The sequence below is a fragment of the Geotrypetes seraphini genome, chromosome 7, assembly GCF_902459505.1.
Source record: "Geotrypetes seraphini chromosome 7, aGeoSer1.1, whole genome shotgun sequence".
NCBI lineage: Eukaryota > Metazoa > Chordata > Amphibia > Gymnophiona > Dermophiidae > Geotrypetes > Geotrypetes seraphini.
In genome coordinates, this window is record NC_047090.1 from 62,687,219 (window position 1) to 62,707,962 (window position 20,744).

Consider the following 20,744-nt stretch of genomic DNA (forward strand, 5'->3'; position numbering starts at 1 on the left):
GTGATGTCACACGCATGTGCATGATGTCATCGCGTCATACCAGCGCATGCGCAGATATCATCCCAATGAGCAAATAGGTTGAGGGGGAAGGGCGGGGCTGGGGTGGCAGAACAGGGCATAACTTGGGCAGAATGGGGCATGGCCGGGTGGAATGGGGCGGGCCTGGGGGCAAGGCCATGGGTCCGGATTTTCTTTCCAAAAAATCTGGTAACCCTACCTTTATCCCCTCTTTTCCTGCTTGCAATTGAGCCATTAGCAATTAAGAATTGATGTCGGGGGAAGGCTTGTGGGCTGGCTGCATGCAGTCGCTGCACGCTCCTGGCCCGTCCTTGTTGCGGCGGGGTTGGTTGTGTGGGAATGGAGTGTGTCTGCTTCGGGAGTTGGGCAGGGTCGGCTTCAGGAGTGAGGCAGGGAGGAATCTGCGGCAGCAGCTTCAGCTGCAGTGGCTTCAGCAGAGGGGGGGTAGGTAGGGAGAGATCCCAGGAGATGGTCAGCCTGCGTACCCCCAACAGGCGGCCCGTGTACCCCATGAGGTACGCATACCGCAGGTTGAGAAATACTGTTGTAAGGTACACTTCTTAAAACTCTGGGGAAGTAAAAACAAGCAGCATGCAGGAACTCGAAGCCCTTTAAAGGGCTGAAGAGAAGAAGCTGGCTCCGGGGCAGAAGGGGGCGGGGCAGGGCTTCCCACCGAAGAGAAGTTGGAGCAATGGAGTCTCGATGCAGTGAGGGGGACGACTGGCCTCCCTTCCCCTCACTATGCTGGAGATTTTAGCTGCACGCTTTGAAATAGGAAGCCCTTTAAAGGGCTGAAGAGAAGAAGCTGGCTCCAGGGCAGAAAGGGGCAGGGCTTCCCGCCTTTCCTCCAAAGTATAGATTGAGATCTTTCAGTCTGTCCATATACACCTTATGCAAGACAGGATTAATTCTTCGAGGGCCTCTAGGCACTCAAGTATGCTGGGCCCCCCTGCCCCTGCCCCACCCCTGCCCTGCCCCTGTCCCGCCCCCATTTATCTGTTTTCTTATTTACTTCTTTATTTCCACTTGTATTTCTTTTTTTTTTTTTAATTCAAAACAAACAAAGATTAGCATACCAGTACACAGTTTTTCTTCTATGCAACCCCCAAACATCTCTGAACAAAACCCCCCTTCCTTCCCTTCCCACCTACTTGCCCAGGACTTTAACTCTAAACCCTTTCCATACATATATAAAAGTGTTCAAATGCACTGTAAAGCAGTAATACTATCTAATCTAATCTAATCTAATCCTTAGGTTTGTATACCGCATCATCTCCACGTTTGTAGAGCTCGATGCGATTTACAGTATGAGAAATAGGAAGGAACTATCTGAAACAAACATAAGTCTATATTAATAACCAAGTTTGCAACTCCTCTCAACTGCCTCACTCTATGTTGTCCAACTGTAACCCATATGTATGTATAAAAATACATACATATGGGTAACTACTCTAGTATGTTCCACTCCATGTATGTTAAATTGTAACAAAACAACAAGGCAAGCGGTCCACCAAAGAATCCAACGTGGAACAAAAGAAGATAGGCAGCCAATAACGAGATTCAAATCAAGTATATTCAAGGTGCTCCCAGGAACCATGCCTGATGCATTTCGCCAAACAAGGCTGGTCAACGCTAACAGAAAACCATGTCTTTCATACACACAGGATACAGAACCACCCTCACCCAGTATGGAATAAGTAATCACAACCTAAACTCCCTACCCCCTTTTTAGAAAAGCATGGAAGAGGCAGGCAGGCTGGCAGGCAGGCTGAATGTTCTGTGCTGTTCTGACGATCATAGGAATTCTGTGACCAGCGGAGCAGTGCATGCTGCCTTGTGTTATAAACTGAAGGAACGGTACAGTTTAGGGGTGAAGAAACAGTGGTGCATATCCCCCAGTACTGAACAAAATATAAAGATAGCAGATGTAAATTTGAAAAAAAGAAAAATAACAAATCACTTTACAAATTACCAAATAAAAATAAAACAAAAAATGGAAAATAAGATACCATTTTATTGGACTAATACATTTTTTAATTAGCTTTCAGAAGTCAAACCCTCTTTCCTTAGGTCAGTAAAGTATACTGCTGTTACAGTATCCTGTCCTGACCTGAGGAAGGAGAATTTGGTTTCTGAAAGTTAGCCAAAAATATATTAAAATTAGTCCAATAAAAGGATCACCATTTCTATTTCTAAACATTTAACAACACAGCTAAAATATTACTTTATCCTAAAGCAATAAAATAAAAAATAGACTTTTTTTCTACCTTGTCATATGGTTTCTGTTTCCTCATCTTCTTGTCATCCGCTTCCTTCTATCCAGTGTCTGCCCTTTCCAGAAAATCTCTACCTCCCTCTGCCATCTCTCCTTCTGCTCCCCCCGCCCCTCTTTGGTCTAGCATCATAGAAACATAGAAATTGATGGCAGAAAAGGGCCACAGCCCATCAAGTCTGCCCATACCAATGACCTACTCCCTGACTTTTACTCCCCTAGAGATCCCACGTGAATATCCCATTTTCTCTTAAAATCTGACACATTGTTGGCCTCAATCACCTGCTGAGGTAGCTCGTTCCAATGATCGACTACCCTTTCGGTGAAGAAGTACTTCCTGGCATCACCATGAAATTTCCCTCCCCTGACTTTCAGCGAGTGCCCTCTGGTAATCAAGGGCCCTGTAAGACAGAAGATATCATCTTTCACCTCTATACGTCCCGTGATATACTTAAAGGTCTCAATCATGTCTCCCCTCTCTCTTCGTTCCTCCAGTGAGTACATCCGCAGTTTTTTTAGCCTTTCTTAAGGTCGAAATTGGTGAATTGCTACAAACTGTGGCTAATATGTCAATTAGAACCGGGCAAATACCAGAAGACTGGAGGATAGCAAATGTTGTCCCAATTTTCAAAAAAGGATCAAGAGGTGAACCAGGAAACTATTGACCTGTGAGCCTCACTTCAGTTCCTGGGAAGATAATTGAAACACTGATTAAAGACAACATAGTACAACATTTGGATGATCACAACCTAATAAGGGCTAGTCAACACGGTTTCAGGAAAGGGAAGTCATGTTTGACAAATTTACTACAATTCTTTGAGAAAGTAAACAAACAAGTGGATAGTGGGGAGTCAGTGGACATAGTCTACTTGGACTTCCAGAAAGCGTTTGACAAGGTTCCACATGCAAGGCTTATGAAGAAACTACTAAGCCATGGAGTAGGAGGAGAAGTGCACAGATGGATCGGCAAGTGGTTGGAGAACAGAAAGCAGAGGGTTACCATAAATGGGAAATTCTCGGACTGGGAGAGGGTGACTAGCGGCGTGCCCCAGGGCTCGGTTCTTGGGCCCATCTTGTTCAATATTTTTATAAACGATCTGGAAGAGGAAACAACTTGCAATATAATAAAGTTTGCAGACGATACAAAACTATGTCGGGCGGTTGACTCTCAAAGGGACTGCGAGGAACTCCAGAAGGATCTGAACAAGCTGGAAGCATGGGCATCAAAGTGGTAGATGAATTTTAACATAAACAAATGCAAGGTGATGCATCTAGGAAAAAAAAACAAATAACACAAATATGCAACCTATCCCTAAAAACTGGAGAGATCCCGGAGGACTGGAAAATAGCTAATGTCACGCCCATCTTCAAGAAGGGTTCAAGGGGCGACCCGGGAAACTATAGGCCGGTGAGCCTCACATCGGTCCCTGGAAAGATGATGGAGGCGCTGATTAAGGACAGCATCTGTGATCATATCGAAAAAAATGGACAGCTAAGGTCGAGCCAGCATGGGTTCTGCAAGGGTAGGTCGTGCCTCACAAACTTGTTGTACTTCTTCGAGGGGGTAAATAGCCAGGTGGACAAAGGTGAACCCATAGACATAATTTACCTGGACTTCCAGAAAGCCTTCGATAAGGTACCACATGAGCGGTTGCTCAGGAAGCTATGGAATCACGGGGTGCAAAGGGAGGTCCACCGATGGATCAAAAACTGGCTGGCAGACAGGAAGCAGAGGGTTGGTGTAAAGGGCCACTACTCGGACTGGCAAGGGGTCACGAGCGGGGTTCCTCAAGGGTCAGTGCTGGGACCGCTCCTGTTTAACATATTCATTGACGACCTGGAGGCGGGAACAAAATGTGAGGTCATCAAATTCGCAGATGACACCAAACTATTCAGCAAGGTTGAAACCACGGTAGATTGCGAGGATCTCCAAAGGGATCTTACGACACTGGAAGAATGGGCGAAAAAAGTGGCAAATGAGCTTCAACGTAGGGAAATGCAAGGTCATGCATATAGGGAGAAGGAACCCGATGTTCACTTACAAAATGGGGGGATCAATGCTAGGGGTCAGTAAGCTGGAAAGAGACCTGGGAGTGATGGTAGACACGACATTGAAGGCGTCGGCACAGTGCGCCACAGCCTCGAGGAAAGCAAACCAAATGTTAGGTATCATTAAGAAGGGTATCTCGACCAGAACGAAGGAAGTCATCCTGCCACTGTACCGGGCTATGGTGCGCCCGCATCTTGAATACTGTGTACAGTACTGGTCACCGTACCTCAAAAAGGACATGGCAATGCTTGAGGGAGTTCAGAGAAGAGCAACTAAACTGATTAAGGGTATGGAAAACCTTACATACACTGACAGACTGAAGAGGCTGGGGCTGTTCTCCCTGGAAAAGCGGAGACTCAGAGGAGATATGATAGAGACCTTCAAGATCCTGAGGGGCATCGAAAAGGTTGACAAGGACAGATTTTTCAATTTGAAAGAAACCACAAGAACAAGGGGACACTCGATGAAATTGAAGGGGGACAGGTTTAGAACAAACGCAAGGAAATTATTTTTCACACAGAGGGTGGTGGATACATGGAACACCCTTCCAGAGGCCGTGATAGGAAATAGCACAGTACATGGTTTCAAGGAAGACCTGGATAGGTTCCTGGAGGAAAAAGGGATTGAGGGGTACAGATAAGAGCAGTGGAAGGTTTAGAGATAAGTGTAGAGGTAGGTATAAAATTAGTCAGGGACCGCTGCTCAGGCAATATGACTGATGGGCCGCCGCGTGAGCGGACCGCTGGGCGGGATGGACCTCTGGTCTGCCCCGGCGGAGGCGACTACTTATGTACTTATGTATCACGAATATAAGATGCTGGGGGCGACATTAGCAAAATGTGAACAAGAAAGGGATTTGGGGGTACTGATTGACAGAACCCTGAAGCCTTCGGCACAATGCGCGGCAGCGGCGAAGAAAGCAAACCGGATGTTGGGCATGATTAAGAAGGGGATCACGAGTAGATCGGAAGATGTAATAATGCCACTTTATAGAGCAATGTTTAGACCGCAATTGGAGTACTGTGTACAACACTGGTCTACATACCTCAAGAAAGATATAACTCTGCTGGAGAGGGTACAGAGGAGAGCGACGAAACTTGTCAAGGGATTGGAGAATTTGAGCTACAAAGAGCGCCTTATGAAATTGGGACTGTTTACCCTCGAGCAGAGAAGACTGAGAGGGGATCTAATAGAGACTTTTAAATTAATAAAGGGATTTGATAAAATGGACCAAGAAGAAGCTTTACTAACTTTTTCGGAGGTGACACGGACAAGAGGTCACAGACTGAAATTGAGAGGCAGCAGGTTCAGGACGAATGTCAGGAAGTTCTTTTTCACACAGCGAGTGCTGGGAATTTGGAATGCTTTCCCGGAGGATGTTGTGACAGAGATTACTGTTCTGGGATTCAAGCGCAAGTTGGATGCACACCTTCTTGCAAATCATATTGAAGGCTACAGTATATCTGGGTCTCCAATCAGGAGCACCTAAATGGGCCGCCGCGTGTGCGGATCACCGGACTGGATGGACCTCGGTCTGATCTGGTGAAGGCTTTTCTTATGTTCTTATGTTCTTCATACGTGAGATCCATCATCCATCATCTTCCCTCTGTTCCCCCCATGGTCTGACATGTCTCTCATTCCATTTCTCCTTCTCTCCCCCCTGTAGTTTTAGTGTCTCTCTCTTCTCATTTCCTCCACTCAGATCTGATATCTGTCTCCCCCCTTCGTGGGAATTCTCTTCTCTCTTCCCTTTTCTTCTCTGTTCTTCCTTCTCTATTTCCTGCCTCCATCTAAATTAAATTCTTTCTTATTATTCAGTCCTCAGTTTCCCTCTTTTCACTGTGTCTACTCACAGCTTGCCACCCCTTTCCTTCATCCCTCCTCTATCTTACTAACTCTATCTTCTTCCCCCATTCAGCTTGTGGGAAAGCAGCAGCACATCCTTTATCCAATTCTCTGGTCACCCAGTCAAAGAAATTGATCAGATTTGTCTGAGAAGACCTACCTTTAATGAATTCATGTTGCCTCCGGTCCTTGTAAGCCACAGGATTCCAGAAACTTCACTATTCTTTGTTTGAAAAGCATGTTCATTAATTTGCTTAACACAGAAGTCAGACTTACCGGCCTGTAATTCCCTACTTCTTCCTTACTTCCACTTTTGTGGAGATGGACTATATCCGCCCTTCTCCAGTTCTCCGGTACCACTCCCAACTCTAGAGACTTATTGAAAACATCAGCCAGTGTAGCTACCAGAACTTCCCTAAATTTCTTCAGGACCCTCGGATGTACACCATCCGTCCCCATCGCTTTGTCTACCTTTATTTTAGCTAGCCCCTTCAAGAACCTAACCCTTTGAAAATCGATCAGGGTGTATTACTCCTCCATCCCTATTCACGTTTGTCTTCTGCACGTAATTATAGGGCAGACTGGATGGACTGTTGGGGTCTTTATCTGCTGTCATTTATTATGTTACCCCTCCCTACTCCTTCATCTCTTTGTATTTCCCTACATGATCAGCTTATATTGATTCACTATTTTGTCCACTGTGTCTGTCATAATTAGATCGTAAGCTATTTCAAGCAGGGACCATCTCTTGCATGTTTAATATGTTGTGTGCATCTGGTAGCACTATAGAAATAATAACTAGTAGTAGTAGTAAAATGGAAACCAGTGCCATATGGATGGCCTCTTTTTCTCCTTCATGATAAGGACATGCCAGTGTCTTATCACAATACACATACATATCCTAAAGCAGGGGTCCCCAAAGTCCCTCCTTGAGGGCCAAATCCAGTCGGGTTTTCAGGATTTCCCCAACGAATATGCATTGAAAGAGGAGGGCGACAAAAATGATAGGAGGCTTGCGCCAGAACACGTATGAGGAGAGACTGGAAGCCCTGAATATGTATACCCTAGAGGAAAGGAGAGACAGGGGAGATATGATTCAGACGTTCAAATACTTGAAGGGTATTAACATAGAACAAAATCTTTTTCAAAGAAAGGAAAATGGTAAAACCAGAGGACATAATTTGGTTGAGGGGTGGTAGATTCAAAGGCAATGTTAGGAAATTCTACGGAGAGGGTAGTGGATGCCTGGAATGCGCTCCCCAGAGAGGTGGTGGAGAGTAAAACTGTGACTGAGTTCAAAGAAGCGTGGGATGAACACAGAGGATTTAGAATTAGAAAATAATATTAAATATTGAACTAAGGCCAGTACTGGGCTGACTTGCACAGTCTGTGTCTGTATATGACCATTTGGTGGAGGATGGGCTGGGGAGGGCTTCAATGGCTGGGAGGGTGTAGATGGGCTGGAGTAAGTCTTAACAGAGATTTCAGCAGTTGGAACCCAAGCACAGTGCAGGGTAAAGCTTTGGATTCTTGCCCAGAAATAGCTAAGAAGAAAAAATTAAAAATTTAAATTGAATCAAGTTGGGCAGACTGGATGGACCATTTGGGTCTTTATCTGCCGTCATCTACTGTGTTACTATGAAAGCAGTGCATGCACATAGATCTCATGCATATTCATTGGGGAAATCCTGAAAACCCGACTGGATTCGGCCCTCAAGGAGGGACTTTGGGGACCCCTGTCCTAAAGGGTTTAGAAAGAATTAAATGAGTTATGCTTTGAATGCTTTCCCCACTTGTGATAAGTTTCTATAGTACAGAAGCTGGAATTGTTCCCCTACAAATGCATTGGGCCTTGTTGTGAGGGGTATTAATTCTCTGGAACTCCTGGTCCAATTTAGCCCATTTTTTAAACTTGGTATGTCTTTTTAGTGGTTATTTGTTTGTTTTTTTACACATACTAAGTTTCATCTTATTCCATTCCATTTTCAGAGAGTTATCTTGGCCCCAGACAGACATTTTTGACCCCTTTGGCAGTTTACAACTTCATTGGATTGAAAAGAATAAACAATAATAATTAACTTCTGACCATCTGGCCTTTCACTAACAGGCCCCGTAGAAAGAACTTGGGCCATCTTTCAATTTAGATGTGTTCCAAAGAGATCTTTTATGTTGGATTTGTAGCTTGAGGATTTCTTAAATGTTGATAATCTTTATCTAATTGCATCTATAGATCTTTCATCTCTCAATTTTGGCTATGAGATGGTTGGGAGATTTTTAGATGATGTTATGAGCAAGACTTTTTTTAATGTAGACATTTTTTTTTAATGCCCTTCTTAGTGATCACTGCTAAACTAAGTTAGAAACTCCTGAATATTGGGTCATTTATTTCCTCCATTTAACTGTTTCAGATTCACAAGAGAGTGGACAAGGAATTATTTTATATCCTCATTATCGTGTAAATAACACGAAGTTTCATCAGATGACTGCTGAAGAATGCTACTGTTATCTTATGGAGACACTGAAAGGATTTAAGGTAAGTATCAGTAATTAGGGGTCTTTTTATTAAGGTACGCTAACCAACTTAGCGTGCGCTAAAGATTAGTGCATGCTAAATGCTAAGGCATCCATTATATTCCTATGGGCATCTTAACATTTAGTGCGCACTAATTTTTAGCACACACTAAATCAGTTAGCACACCTTAATAAAAGGATCCCTTAATTAGTTTCATTTTTGTGCTGATAAAATCTTGTACATCTTTGCCAGAGTATGAGGCAGGGATGGCTCTAAACCAGTGTTTCCTAGTTGTTCCTGGAATACCTCTTTGGTAGTCAGGTTTTCAGGATATCCACAATGAATATGCATAAAATTGGTCTGTATACATTGCCTCTACACTGTATACACTGGTCTGAAATTTAGCAGCTAAAATTTAATCCAAAGAAATGCAAGGTCATGCATTTGGGCTGCAAAATTCCAAGGGAGTGGTACAGATTAGAAGTGAAGAGCTTATGTGCACGACAGAAGAGCGGGACTTGGGTTTGATTGTATGTGATGATCGTAAGGTGGCCAAACAGGTTGAAAAGGTGGCGGCGAAAGCTAGAAGGATGCTAGGTTGCATAGGGAGAGGTATGGCCAGTAGGGAACAGGAGGTATTGATGCCTCTGTATAAGACTCTGGTAAAACCTCACTTAGAATATTGTGTACAATTCTGGAGACCGCAACTTCAAAAGATATAAAAAGGATGGAGTCGATCCAGAGGAAGTCTACTAAAATGGTGTATGGTCTTCGTGATAAGGCGTATGGGGACAGACTTAAAGATCTCAATCTGTATACTTTGGAGGAAAGGTGGGAGAGGGGAGATATGATAGAGTCATTTAAATACCTACATAATATAAATGTGCATGAGTCAAATTTCTTTCATTTGAAAGGAAATTCTGCAATGAGAGGGCATAAGATGAAGTTAAGAGATGATAGGCTACGGAGTAATTTGAGGAAATACTTTTTTACAGAAAGGGTGGTAGATGCATGGAACAATCTCCCAGAAGAGATGGTGGAGACAGAGACTGTGTCTGAATTCAAAAGGGCCTGGGATAGGATATCTCAGAGAGAGAAAGAGATAATGGTTACTACAGATGGGAATACTAGATAGGCCATTTGGCTTTTATCTGCCATCATGTTTCTATGTTACTATGTTTCTATATCTAATTTAAACTATGCAGGAACGCTAATGTATCCTTTCCTAATTATCTTAATGGCAAATGCTTGTTAAAAGAAAGTTTTGATTAAAATCTAAAATTTTTGGAGCACGTGATGCCGCGTATCTGAACGGACGTGCCTCCGTACAGCTCCAGGCCATGCCGGCCTAAATCTGCTTATTAAACGGCATAATCGTTTTGGACTTTAGCGCCTTCTGGACCGGCGCTCAACCGCTGTTGGGGGGCGTGCGAGGAGTGCTTTCCGGGAGCGTTCGGTGCCAGCATGACTGCAAGAGTACAGCGAGACACTCGGGGGAAGGTGAGGCCGGCAGATTCAAAGATGGCGGAGAGCCACGAGGTCCCTATGTTCACTATACAAGAAGCGGCCATACAGGAATTAACTAAGTCCTTAACTCTGGTCATGGAAGACAAGTTGGCAAAAATCCAAACCTTTATGGAGAACTTAAGAGAGACCTTGGAGACACATGCGGGCCGACTGCAGCGGGTGGAAGACCGAGTGGCCCAGCAGGAGGATCGGGCAGCCAACTTTGAGGAGCGCCTGAGGGTCCTAGAGTCTGCTAAAACCACATGCCTGGACAGACTAGATGACCATGAAAATCGGAACAACTTACGGTTCATTGGGCTGCCCTCCACTGTTCGAGATGTTGATTTACGATCCTGCCTAGAATCGTGGCTGCCGGGAGTGCTGAACCTCAGCGAGACGGGGGAGCGGGTCCTGATTGAACGCGCCCACAGAGTAGGGCCCCGGCGTGAGGATGATCAACGGCCCCGGCCAGTCCTCGCCCGCTTCCTTAATTTTGCCATGAAGGAACGTGTCCTTGCTCGTTTTCGGCGGGGGGCTGGCTTAACTTACGAGGGGCATAAAATCCTGATCTTTCAAGACTTTTCACCCCAAGTGTCATCACGACGGCGGGCCATGGCACCCCACTGCAATACTCTCTACCAAAGGAATATTAGGGTGTCCTTGCTATACCCCGCCAGAGCCCGGGTCTCTTACAATAATAAGATCCACTATTTTGAGACACCGCGAGATCTGGAGCGCTTCATACGGGACTTGCTGGCACCTTCCTGTGCGGAACCGGGGATGGCCTTACTTACCATCACTGTGCTCTTTGGTTTTTGGAATACATTGCTGCAGCTATGTTACCGGCTAGTGTTTACCTCAATGTCAACTTCCACTACTCTGTGGTACTGACCGTCCAGAACGGTTCCTCCAGAACCTACTGACACCCTAATGCGTAGAGCCAGGGACTGTATGATTCACCCCTGGAGTGCTTCAACCTTTGCGATATTTTCATCACCAGCCTGACGCACTGATTTGCTATGTTGGGATATGGGTGCTGGTATGACGGCGCCCCTCTATCTCAGCCCCGCAGTGCGGATGTTCTTTCGCTGAAGCATGAACCCCTGCTTCTGTGGACCGATGAGTACATTCCCAGGGCGCTGGGGTTTTGTACATATGGGATGTCCAGGGGGCCTGTCTGTTTGGACTTAAGGGCCCTTGAAGGGCTGCTACTGCTTTGCTTCCCTTGGTATCTGGGGGCTTCATTGAGGAAACGAGCATGTTAACAAAGCCTTCTCTGTTTTCTTGCACTTGTTATTGAGGGGCATGGCCCGGAGCTGTTTCTGTTTCTGTTTCTGTTTCTTTTTTTTCTTTTTCTTGTTTCTCCATATTTCTGGTATTAGCATGGCTTTCCATGCTGGGGTAAGGGGGAAGGGAGGTTTGGGGAGAGGGGGTTGGGTGAGACTGATTGGGGGTGTGTATAGATGTATGGTTCGGGTGCGCATGAGGGGTATGCCTGAGGGTTGTCTGGATGTTTGTAAGGGTTCTTCATTGCTGAGTCACTGCTCTTGTTTGCGCAAGTTACTTCGATATTTCATGAGTGGGTGGAGGCATAGGCTGGGACGGCCTCTACCGCTCCTCTATTGGTTATTATATGTATGCTTTCTGTATATCTGTCGGCTAAATGGTACAATTGCATGTTAAATCCTTAAACGTAGATGGGATACACTCACCCATTAAGCGTACTAAAATCCTAGCATACCTTAAGCGTGAACACACTGACATAGCATTCCTACAGGAGACCCATCTGAGCTCTGGGGAACATGGGAAACTGCGTAGGGGCTGGGTGGGACAGGTACACTCTGCATCATTCACCACCCAGAAATGCGGGGTGGCAATTCTCATCCATTAGAATATACCCTTCCACTTGCATAGCCAAATTGATTACCCCAATGGGAGGTTTCTTATCCTAGTGGGTGAGCTATGGGGCAAACCTTTACGTTTGTGCAATATCTATGCACCTAACACCTACTCTCATGCTTTCTTTACGTCAGTGGTGGGTCACTTGGCACCCCTCATGCCTCAACCGGTCATAATGGGACTTTAACTTTGTTGCACATCCCCAATGGGATCGTAGGCCGGCTAAGCCGGTGCCAAAGGGACATTTCACTAGAGGGGTACACTTTCTTATTAAGGAGCTGGGTCTGCTGGACTCTTGGCGCACGCTGCACCCCTCTGAAATTGATTTCTCTTTCTACTCTCACCCCCACCTGTCTCATTCTCGCATTGACTACTTTCTCATCTCAGCCTCTCTATTCCCGCACCTATCGACGGCGAACCTCTCCCCACCTTTAGTGTCTGACCATGCTCTACTAGGCCTTGACTTACAATTCGGGTCGCAGACCGAGAGTCGTATTTGGCGGATGTCCCCATTCCTTTACAAGGATGCGGAATTTCGGGAATTCTTTCAAAAGCGGTGGGAGGAGTTTCATAGTACTAACTCAGTAACAGATGTAGGCCCCGTTGTATACTGGGAGGCGGCTAAAGCGGTTATGCGAGGCCATATATTGGCTTACACGGCGTCACTGAATAAGAAGCGGGACGGGGAACTTTTGGCCTTATCGCGGGATCTTGCCAGCTTTCGCTCTCTTCATATTTCGCATCTAGACGACACCTCCAAACAGGCCATGTGCAACGTTAAGAAACAAATTAACCTACTTTTAGATCAAAGGGCCACTCGTAATATATACTGTTACAAATATAAACTCTACCGCTGGGAGGACAAAACGGGGAGACTACTGGCTAATTTGGTGCGCCCGCACAACACTCGTCACACCATTACTTCTATCAAAGATAATCGTGGCGTCATGCATGTTACTCATTCGACCATCACGCAGCAGTTTGTGCAATTCTACACCGACCTATATGCCGAGCAACCTTATGATGAGACTGCCAGTGAATGGTTTTTTCAGGGCCTCTGTCTCCCCACCCTGACAGAGTCCCAAAGCCTTGCTTTAAATGGCCCTATTCTGGGAGAAGAAATGCAGGCTGCTATCAAAAAGCTCAAGTTGGCCAAAACACCGGGCCCCGATGGCTTCGGCCCAGAATTTTATAAATTATTAGATCCCCCGGCACTAACCTCCTTACAACAATACTTTATGGGACTCTGCAGCGACACTCCTCCGGGGGACTCGCATAATAGAGCGCATGTCATTATCCTTCCTAAGCCCGGGCGCCCCCTTGACGCTTTAGGATCCTACCGACCCATTTCCCTTCTCAACCAAGATGTAAAACTTTTGGGTAGTATCTTGGCGACGCGTCTCAATAAATTCTTACCCACACTCATCCACGAAGATCAAGTCGGCTTTGTACCGGGCAGGCACGCATCCATGAATCTCCTACGGGTCCTAGAGGTGCTACAACACCCTCGCACAGCTTCTGACAGGGCGCTCATCACTAGCCTGGATGTGGAAAAAGTGTTCGACATGGTCTCGTGGCCCCATCTATTCCGGACGCTTGCCCGATTCGGGATCCAGGGGGACTTTCTTGCTTGGCTGTTGGCTCTGTATCATCGCCCCACATCCCAACTCTTGGTGAACGGTGGCCTTTCTAACACCTTCTCTTTGGGACCAGGCACACATCAAGGATGCCCGCTTTCACCCCTCCTCTTTCTACTCTCGCTTGAACCTTTGGCAGCTCGAATCTGTCAGGATGTGGGGTTGGAGAGTCTCCGAGTGGGCTCCAACGAATTTCGCATTAGCATGTTCGCCGATGACATGCTCTTATATGTTAATCATGCAGATCAGACAATGCCTGCCCTGATGTCCCTCATTCGTGAGTATGGCGCCTTTTCTGGTCTGAAAATCAATTTTGAAAAAACGGAGGCCCTCTTGCTGGGGGGTTCGCAAACGGAGTCCTGGTGTAGGGGTCTCGGCGTGAGTATTGCCCCGGGAAAGTTGAAGTACCTCGGTATCATGCTTTTTAAAGACCTGCATAAACTGTATGAGGCTAATATTTCAGCTACTATCGGACGGATCAAAACTCTATGTCTTAAATGGCACTCGCTGCCTCTATCGCTTTTGGGGCGTGTGGCCTTGGTAAAAATGGTGATGTTTCCGAAATTGCTCTACCCACTGCAAACTATACCTGTCTGGATCTCCCGTACGGACGAGCGCGCCTATCAGTCCATTATTTGCTCCTTTGTGTGAAGGGGGAGGAGGCCACGTATTAACTCGATTAAACTATCCCAGAGTCGGGATCGTTCTAAAGTATTGGGCTACTGAGGAGGCACCGACCTATGGTATGTGGAAGGAGCGAATGAAACTTCAGGCGAGGTTTGAGCTGGACACCTATGCGTCCCGACCCCAGTCCCATTGGAAACTCTATTGCTCATTTTGGAAGAAATCCTTAGTCTAGGTTGCTTAGCCACTGTGTAGCCTGGACTCCTGCTGCGACTGTGTATAGCTATGCTTCTTCTGCACTTTATTTTCTACATCATGTATCCTTCACTCCATTCTAATGCTGCAAATTGCATATTAGAGAATTTGCATATATGAGTGGGGCTTATGTGAGTGCCACTACATTCTTACTTGAGTGACTCTTGTCTATTTGAATAGAGCAGTGTGGGCGTGTGTCTGTTGGATTGTTTGCGGTGTGATTGGAGGTTTGAATGTTTTGACTGGGGTAAGCATGTTGTACGGCTGTGATGGATCGTTTGGGGATCCTTATTGTTGCAGTTCTCTTTAATCTGAAATTATAGGCAAGGGATGCGGGATGGCATGCTGTTCTCTCTTATTGCTAGTTATCCATTATCTACAGGAGTGTTGAGCCTCCTTACTATATACAGTTATCTGCTCATGCTTGTTTTGTATGTTATTCAAATTGAACTGTTGTTATGTGGATTGGAATTCCATGTTCATTGCTATATTCTCATGACCCCTGTACTGCTTTCGCTTTGTATTGTAGAGGGCAGTGGTTGTCCTAGTGTTTCTTGTCTTAATAAACATGATATTATTAAAAAAAAAAAAAATCTAAAATTTTTTGAAATTAGCTTCCGCTTGAATTTCCTTTGTAAGAGCATTCCATAAGACCAGTGCCAGCCAATAAAACACTTTATTATGATTTGATTCCCACTTTGTTCTTGCCTTAACTGTCGAGGGTAATATGTTTTCTCACAGTGATCTTTACCCCCATGAAGGTATAGTATATGGAATAGCTAAGGAATGTAGATACACCAGTGATATTTCAGGTATAATAGAATAACATGATCAAATTTGCTTGCATTACTCAATAATTGTAAGGCTGGATTTTATTTATTTATTTGGATTTATTATCCACCTTTGAAATCATTCACCCAAGGTGGTACACAGCAAGGTTGATTTTTTAAAAAAGTATTTTCTCTATGTGTTCCAATGGGCTCACAATCTTAACTATGGTACCTAGAGCAAAGGAGGGTTAAGTGACTTACCCAGAGTCACAAAGAGCAGCACTGGGATTGAACCTTTGCATGGTTTGAAGTCTCATAATTATATTTAGAAAGTTCCATATAAGCCACATTATCAGAATCAACTCTAGTTAACAAAACAGACATGTCGAAGAGTATCTGATGGTTTCTCATCAAAATAGCTCCTGATTGCATGTAGAAGTTGTAGTGTGAATTCTGTTACATCCCTTCTGGATTCAGCACACTGGGGCCAGAATATTAAAAAACCTGCGTTAAAAAGCGACAATCTGCTACTGCAGTCGTTTTGATACTGAATCTAAAAACATTCTTTAAAAATTGCGCATGCAAATAAGGTCAGTGGACAGCAATGAAGAGTTCCTATATTTGCATGTGCCCATCACTGCAAAACGCCGTAACACCCCCCCCAAAAAAAAAAATCCACTCCACACTCTCCTGCTGCACTATTGGACGAATGGAAGGGAGAGGATGGGAGAAGCAACATCAACGTTTATCAGTCGCACATACAGCATGCCTTTCTCTCCCCCCCCAAAGTACTATAATTCAGGTAAATCTTGTAATTTGTTTTTAATGTAAAATTTAATCAAGACCCACAGCCAGAAACACACAAGACAAGGGTATCATGCATGTGCTCAAGAAGAAACATTGGCTTTTAACAGGCATGCATGAAACATGCCTGTCTCTCCCAAAAACTCAAAAGAAGCGTGATTTTACTACCCTCCACTAAAAATATATAGATACACTTTATTTTTATTTTTATTAGCCCATGTCAAAACACAAGTGCTAGCACTATAACAGCACCCCCGGACCAGTTGCTGCTTTTTGTCACCAAAAGCCAACACCGCTCTTTGAAAATGTCTCGACGATTGTTAAGAATCCACCGGAGGGCTCGTTTCAGTGTTAAAGAGCACATTTGGAGACTGCTAGAAACCTCACTAAAGACAGAGATAATCCATTTTGATAATCCACCACTAAAATGCATGCAGGATAAACTGCCAGAAAACAGTTTAGCAATGGCGTTAATGTTTTGAGAATCTTGCTCTAGGTGTTCAATCCTTTCCTGCAATCTAGACAGCAGATATAAATTCTCTAAACTAACACATTTCGATCACTAAATTGAAAATAAAATCATTTTTCCTACTTTGTTGTCTGATGATTTCATAAGTCTCAGGTTGCACTTCCTTCTGACTGTGCATCCAATATTTCTTTCTTTCTGCCTCCTGCATGCTTCCTCTCCTCTAGTCCTCATTCCATTCCCCAATCAACATCTCTCTCTGTCCCTCCATGAGTCCAACTTTCTTCCTCTCTCCTCCATCACTATTGGCAACATGTCTCCTTCTCTCTTTCACTGTCCATCTGTCTTTCTCTCATTCCCTCCCTTGCTGCAAAGGGAGTGGGGAGAGAGAGATCCAAGGTGCTTCTCTCCCACCCCCTCTACTGCTACATCCAACATTTCTCCCTCTCTCTGCACATGATCCCTGGATCATATGCAGCATTTTTCACCACTGCTCACCAGCCCCATGTCCATTTATCCTTCTATCACCCTTCTCTAGCACCATGCCTCATCTCTCCCTCCATCACTATGTCCAACATCCCCTTCAATCTGTCCCTCTGTTCCCTCTCCATCACCATATCCAACATTTCTCCCTCTCATCCTTCTCCTCCCCATGTATTTCTACCTCAATCCTCTCTCTTATGCCCAACAATTTTCCTCTTTCTTCCTTTCCCCATGTGCATCATCTCTTTCTATCTCATTCACATACTCATGCCCAACAATCTTCCCAAGTTAGTGCTTCCTTTCTCCCTACCTTCTTTGTCCCATGTTAATGCCTCCCCCTTCATTCTGTGTCCTGAGTTCGTTCCCTCCTCCCTTCTTTCTGTATCCTGAATTCGTGCCCCCCTTCCTGCCTTCCAGCCTTTGTCCCAAATTCCCCCCCTCCTTTCTCCCACGATCATGTTCCCACTCTCCCTTACTTGCTACAACGCACATGCTCCCTTCAGGGCAGTCCAGCTCAGCTGCTCCTTCCAGCCTTCTGCTGCACAGGGAAGCATCTTAAGTAACGTTTTTTACACACTGCACGTGGCTGACCCACAAGCCTTCCCTCTGATGTCAGCTCTGACACTGGAGAGAAGGCTTCTGGGTCAGCCATGTGCAGCTTGCAAATCTGCTGCCCGCGACATGACCCTGTGTGGCTGAAGGCCGGAAGGAGCAGTCCTGAAGGAGGTAACTGGGATTTTCCACTGACCCAGAATGCTGCCCTCTGATGTCACCTCTGACATCGGAGGAAAGCCTTTTCAGGTCGGCTTTGACAGACGGGGGAATGCAGGAAGGAGGGCATGGGATCCCCGGTGGGAGCACTTCAGCGGAGGGGTGTGGGCAGGAAGGAGGGTATGGGATCCCCAGCAGTAGCCGGTAATTAAGGAGGAAAGAAGGCGGGAGACCTGCACAGTGACAAGTACCCCCAACAAGCGGCTTACATAGCCTTAACGCATGTCGAGAAACTCTGACCTAGCGTACTGAATCTGGAAGGGACATAAGAAAACGGAAGATTAGGTTGTCACCTTCAGTAATCTTCTTTCAGTTAGCCCCTGGAGGATTCATTATGCCCCGCCCTCTCACTTGTTCTGAATCACCTGCTTTCTGCCTCGCTTATTCTCCTTTCAGGCTTCAGGATCTTCCAGCCAGTTGATGGATCCTAGTTTTCCACTTCTGAAGGCTATTCACCCCGACACCCCTGACACCTTACTCTGACACCCCCGAACCCTCAACACCCCACCTGGACACCCCTGTCACCTCCTGAATCCCCCATCACCCCACCCAGACACTCTGGATACTCCTCCCCCCCCCCCATACACACACAACCCTATACCTTAAATCATGTGGGTACTCGTTGCACACAGCAGGTTAGTTCTACATTGTTCCTCAATGTTTGGGGGGGGGGGTTCCTGTGTTGCTTTGATGCCTGTTTATTGCTTGTTTTCATGTTTTGCAGAGCAGACCAGTTCACAAATTGTTTATTTTGCTGGGGACTTCCCCAGTACCTCCTTCCTTGTCATGGATATGTTCAGGTATGTTGCTTGGCTTTGGGACTGAATTACAGGGTGCTGTAACTTTCTAAGATGGGAGGAGCATGTGCTCAGAAAAGTGTTTGGATTTCTGCAACTCCTGGATTGTGGGAAGGGATTGAACACCTAGTGTACTGAATCCTCCAGGGACTAACAGAAAGAAGATTATCAGTGAAAACCTAATCTTCTAAAATTCCTTCATAACAACAGTTGAAATGTGTTCATTAAAAGTTAAGTGTAAATCTGTCATAACCCCTAAATATTTAACAGCATTTACTGTGGGGATTGATTTACCCAAAAATGTTTGTACCTTATTCTGATAAGTTCAACGGCCACTAATCCAAAGAGTCAAAGTTTTATCATCTATCATCTTCTCCTCTGTCTCTCCCCCCTTTCTTCTCCCAGCAAGCTGGTACTTTACCAACCATCTTATTTCTAATCTTAATGTATATTTTCTGTAAACCGCTTAGAACCTAACGGATGTAGCGGTATATAAGAAATAAATTACATTACATTACATTACATCACTATCAGAAGCCTTTGTTCTCTTGCTGGCATAGATTCTTCCTGACTTTTCATTTTTCAGTGGTGGTTGAGGCCCAGTGCTAACTAAATACTATCCTTCTGTGATGGCAGCTTCTTCAGTAGATCAATATAAGCACAGCTCTGTTTCATATATGGACATTCTCCTATGCTGTGTCACACAGTAGCACACACTCCCATGTGTAGCAGTCCAGGCTGCAAATCTCAAAGCAACCACCGTGTTTCCCATTTATTTATCATCCTTGCTTTCATTACTACCGTGTTCTGTCTTGCTATAGTGTTAGCACTGTTCTCTGGTGAATCACATAGGAAAAAGTTTATAATATATCACTAAGACTATTTGTTAACCTGTCAGAATGTGGATAGCTAGTAAACCAATTTTCAGCTGTAACCTCACTAGCTAGAATTTGACTAGCTTAAGTCTGCCATTAATTCACCTGGTTCTGCCCACCTAAAATCCTTCCTACAGCATAACTCTGCATCTAAGACATTCATCGTTTTAACAAAAGATGTTTTGCTGACTAACCCAAAAAACTACACAAGGGAATCCTTTGAAAATGCATTCCACAGGCAGTTTGCAGAAACATTTAAAGTACAAATTTAAAACTATTGTGTATTTTCAGCAGACAAGCAAATTCACCAGTTACACATGTGGGCTAAAAGATCTTACTCATTCTACTTACCACGCCTCTGGAACAAACTACCTACTCACATAAGATTGTTGGTCTACTGAACTTCAGGAAGGCAATAAAAACTCACCTCTTCCCCTGACCTTCTGAGAGTGTGCCAATCCAAATTCTCCAGACCCTCTGACAGAGGCCCCTCACTCTCCACTGTCTCGAATTGCCTGTCTTATGTCATCATCCTTGTCCTACTATAATATTCACCATATTTACCATACTATGTCTACCATTCAATGATCTTTCATGCCATGTCTGCCACACAATGTCTGTCATTCCTTGTCTTCTATGCTGTTTCATCATGCACGCTTGCTTAAACATTTTTGCCAAATCGTGTCATACTTTGTTAGCCATGCTTTGTAATACTATGCTTATCATGCTATGTTTTTGCCAAACTAGGCTTGCAAGCCTATGTCTCACCATACCATGTTTTGTCATATTACATTTTTACCATGCTTTGTTAACTTTGTTTTGCCATCTTTGTCAGACAATATTTGCCATGCTACCTTTTTACCATATTATGTCTGAAAATGTGGCACAGCAGTTAGAGCTGCAGTTTCAACACCCTGAGGTTGTAGGTTCAAATTCATACTGCTCCTTATAACTCTGGGCAGGTCACCTGATCCCCCCCCACCCCCATTGCCCCAGGTACATAGATTGTGAGCCCACCAGAATAGACGGAGAAAAATGCTGAATAAATTCATATAAACTGCTCTGAGCTCTCCTGGGAGAACGGTATAGAACACTGAATAAATAAAAAGCATTAAGTTGAATTACTGCTTATCCCTAGGAAGTAATAGGAGTTGATGGTC

General features: G+C 44.9%; 1 protein-coding gene across 4 annotated transcripts in view; it reads left to right on the plus strand.

Moving 5' to 3' along the window:
• EFCAB6 (EF-hand calcium binding domain 6) overlaps positions 1-20,744 on the plus strand; it is a 474,908-nt gene that overhangs the window by 244,456 nt on the left and 209,708 nt on the right. For all 4 annotated transcript variants that reach the window (XR_004540188.1, XM_033953069.1, XM_033953071.1 and 1 more), the window contains exon 18: positions 8,594-8,718. Coding sequence is in view for 3 of the 4 variants with exons in the window: in XM_033953069.1 (XP_033808960.1) it covers positions 8,594-8,718 (125 nt within the window). In the remaining variant the exon portion in view is untranslated. The remainder of the gene's footprint in view (positions 1-8,593; positions 8,719-20,744) is intronic.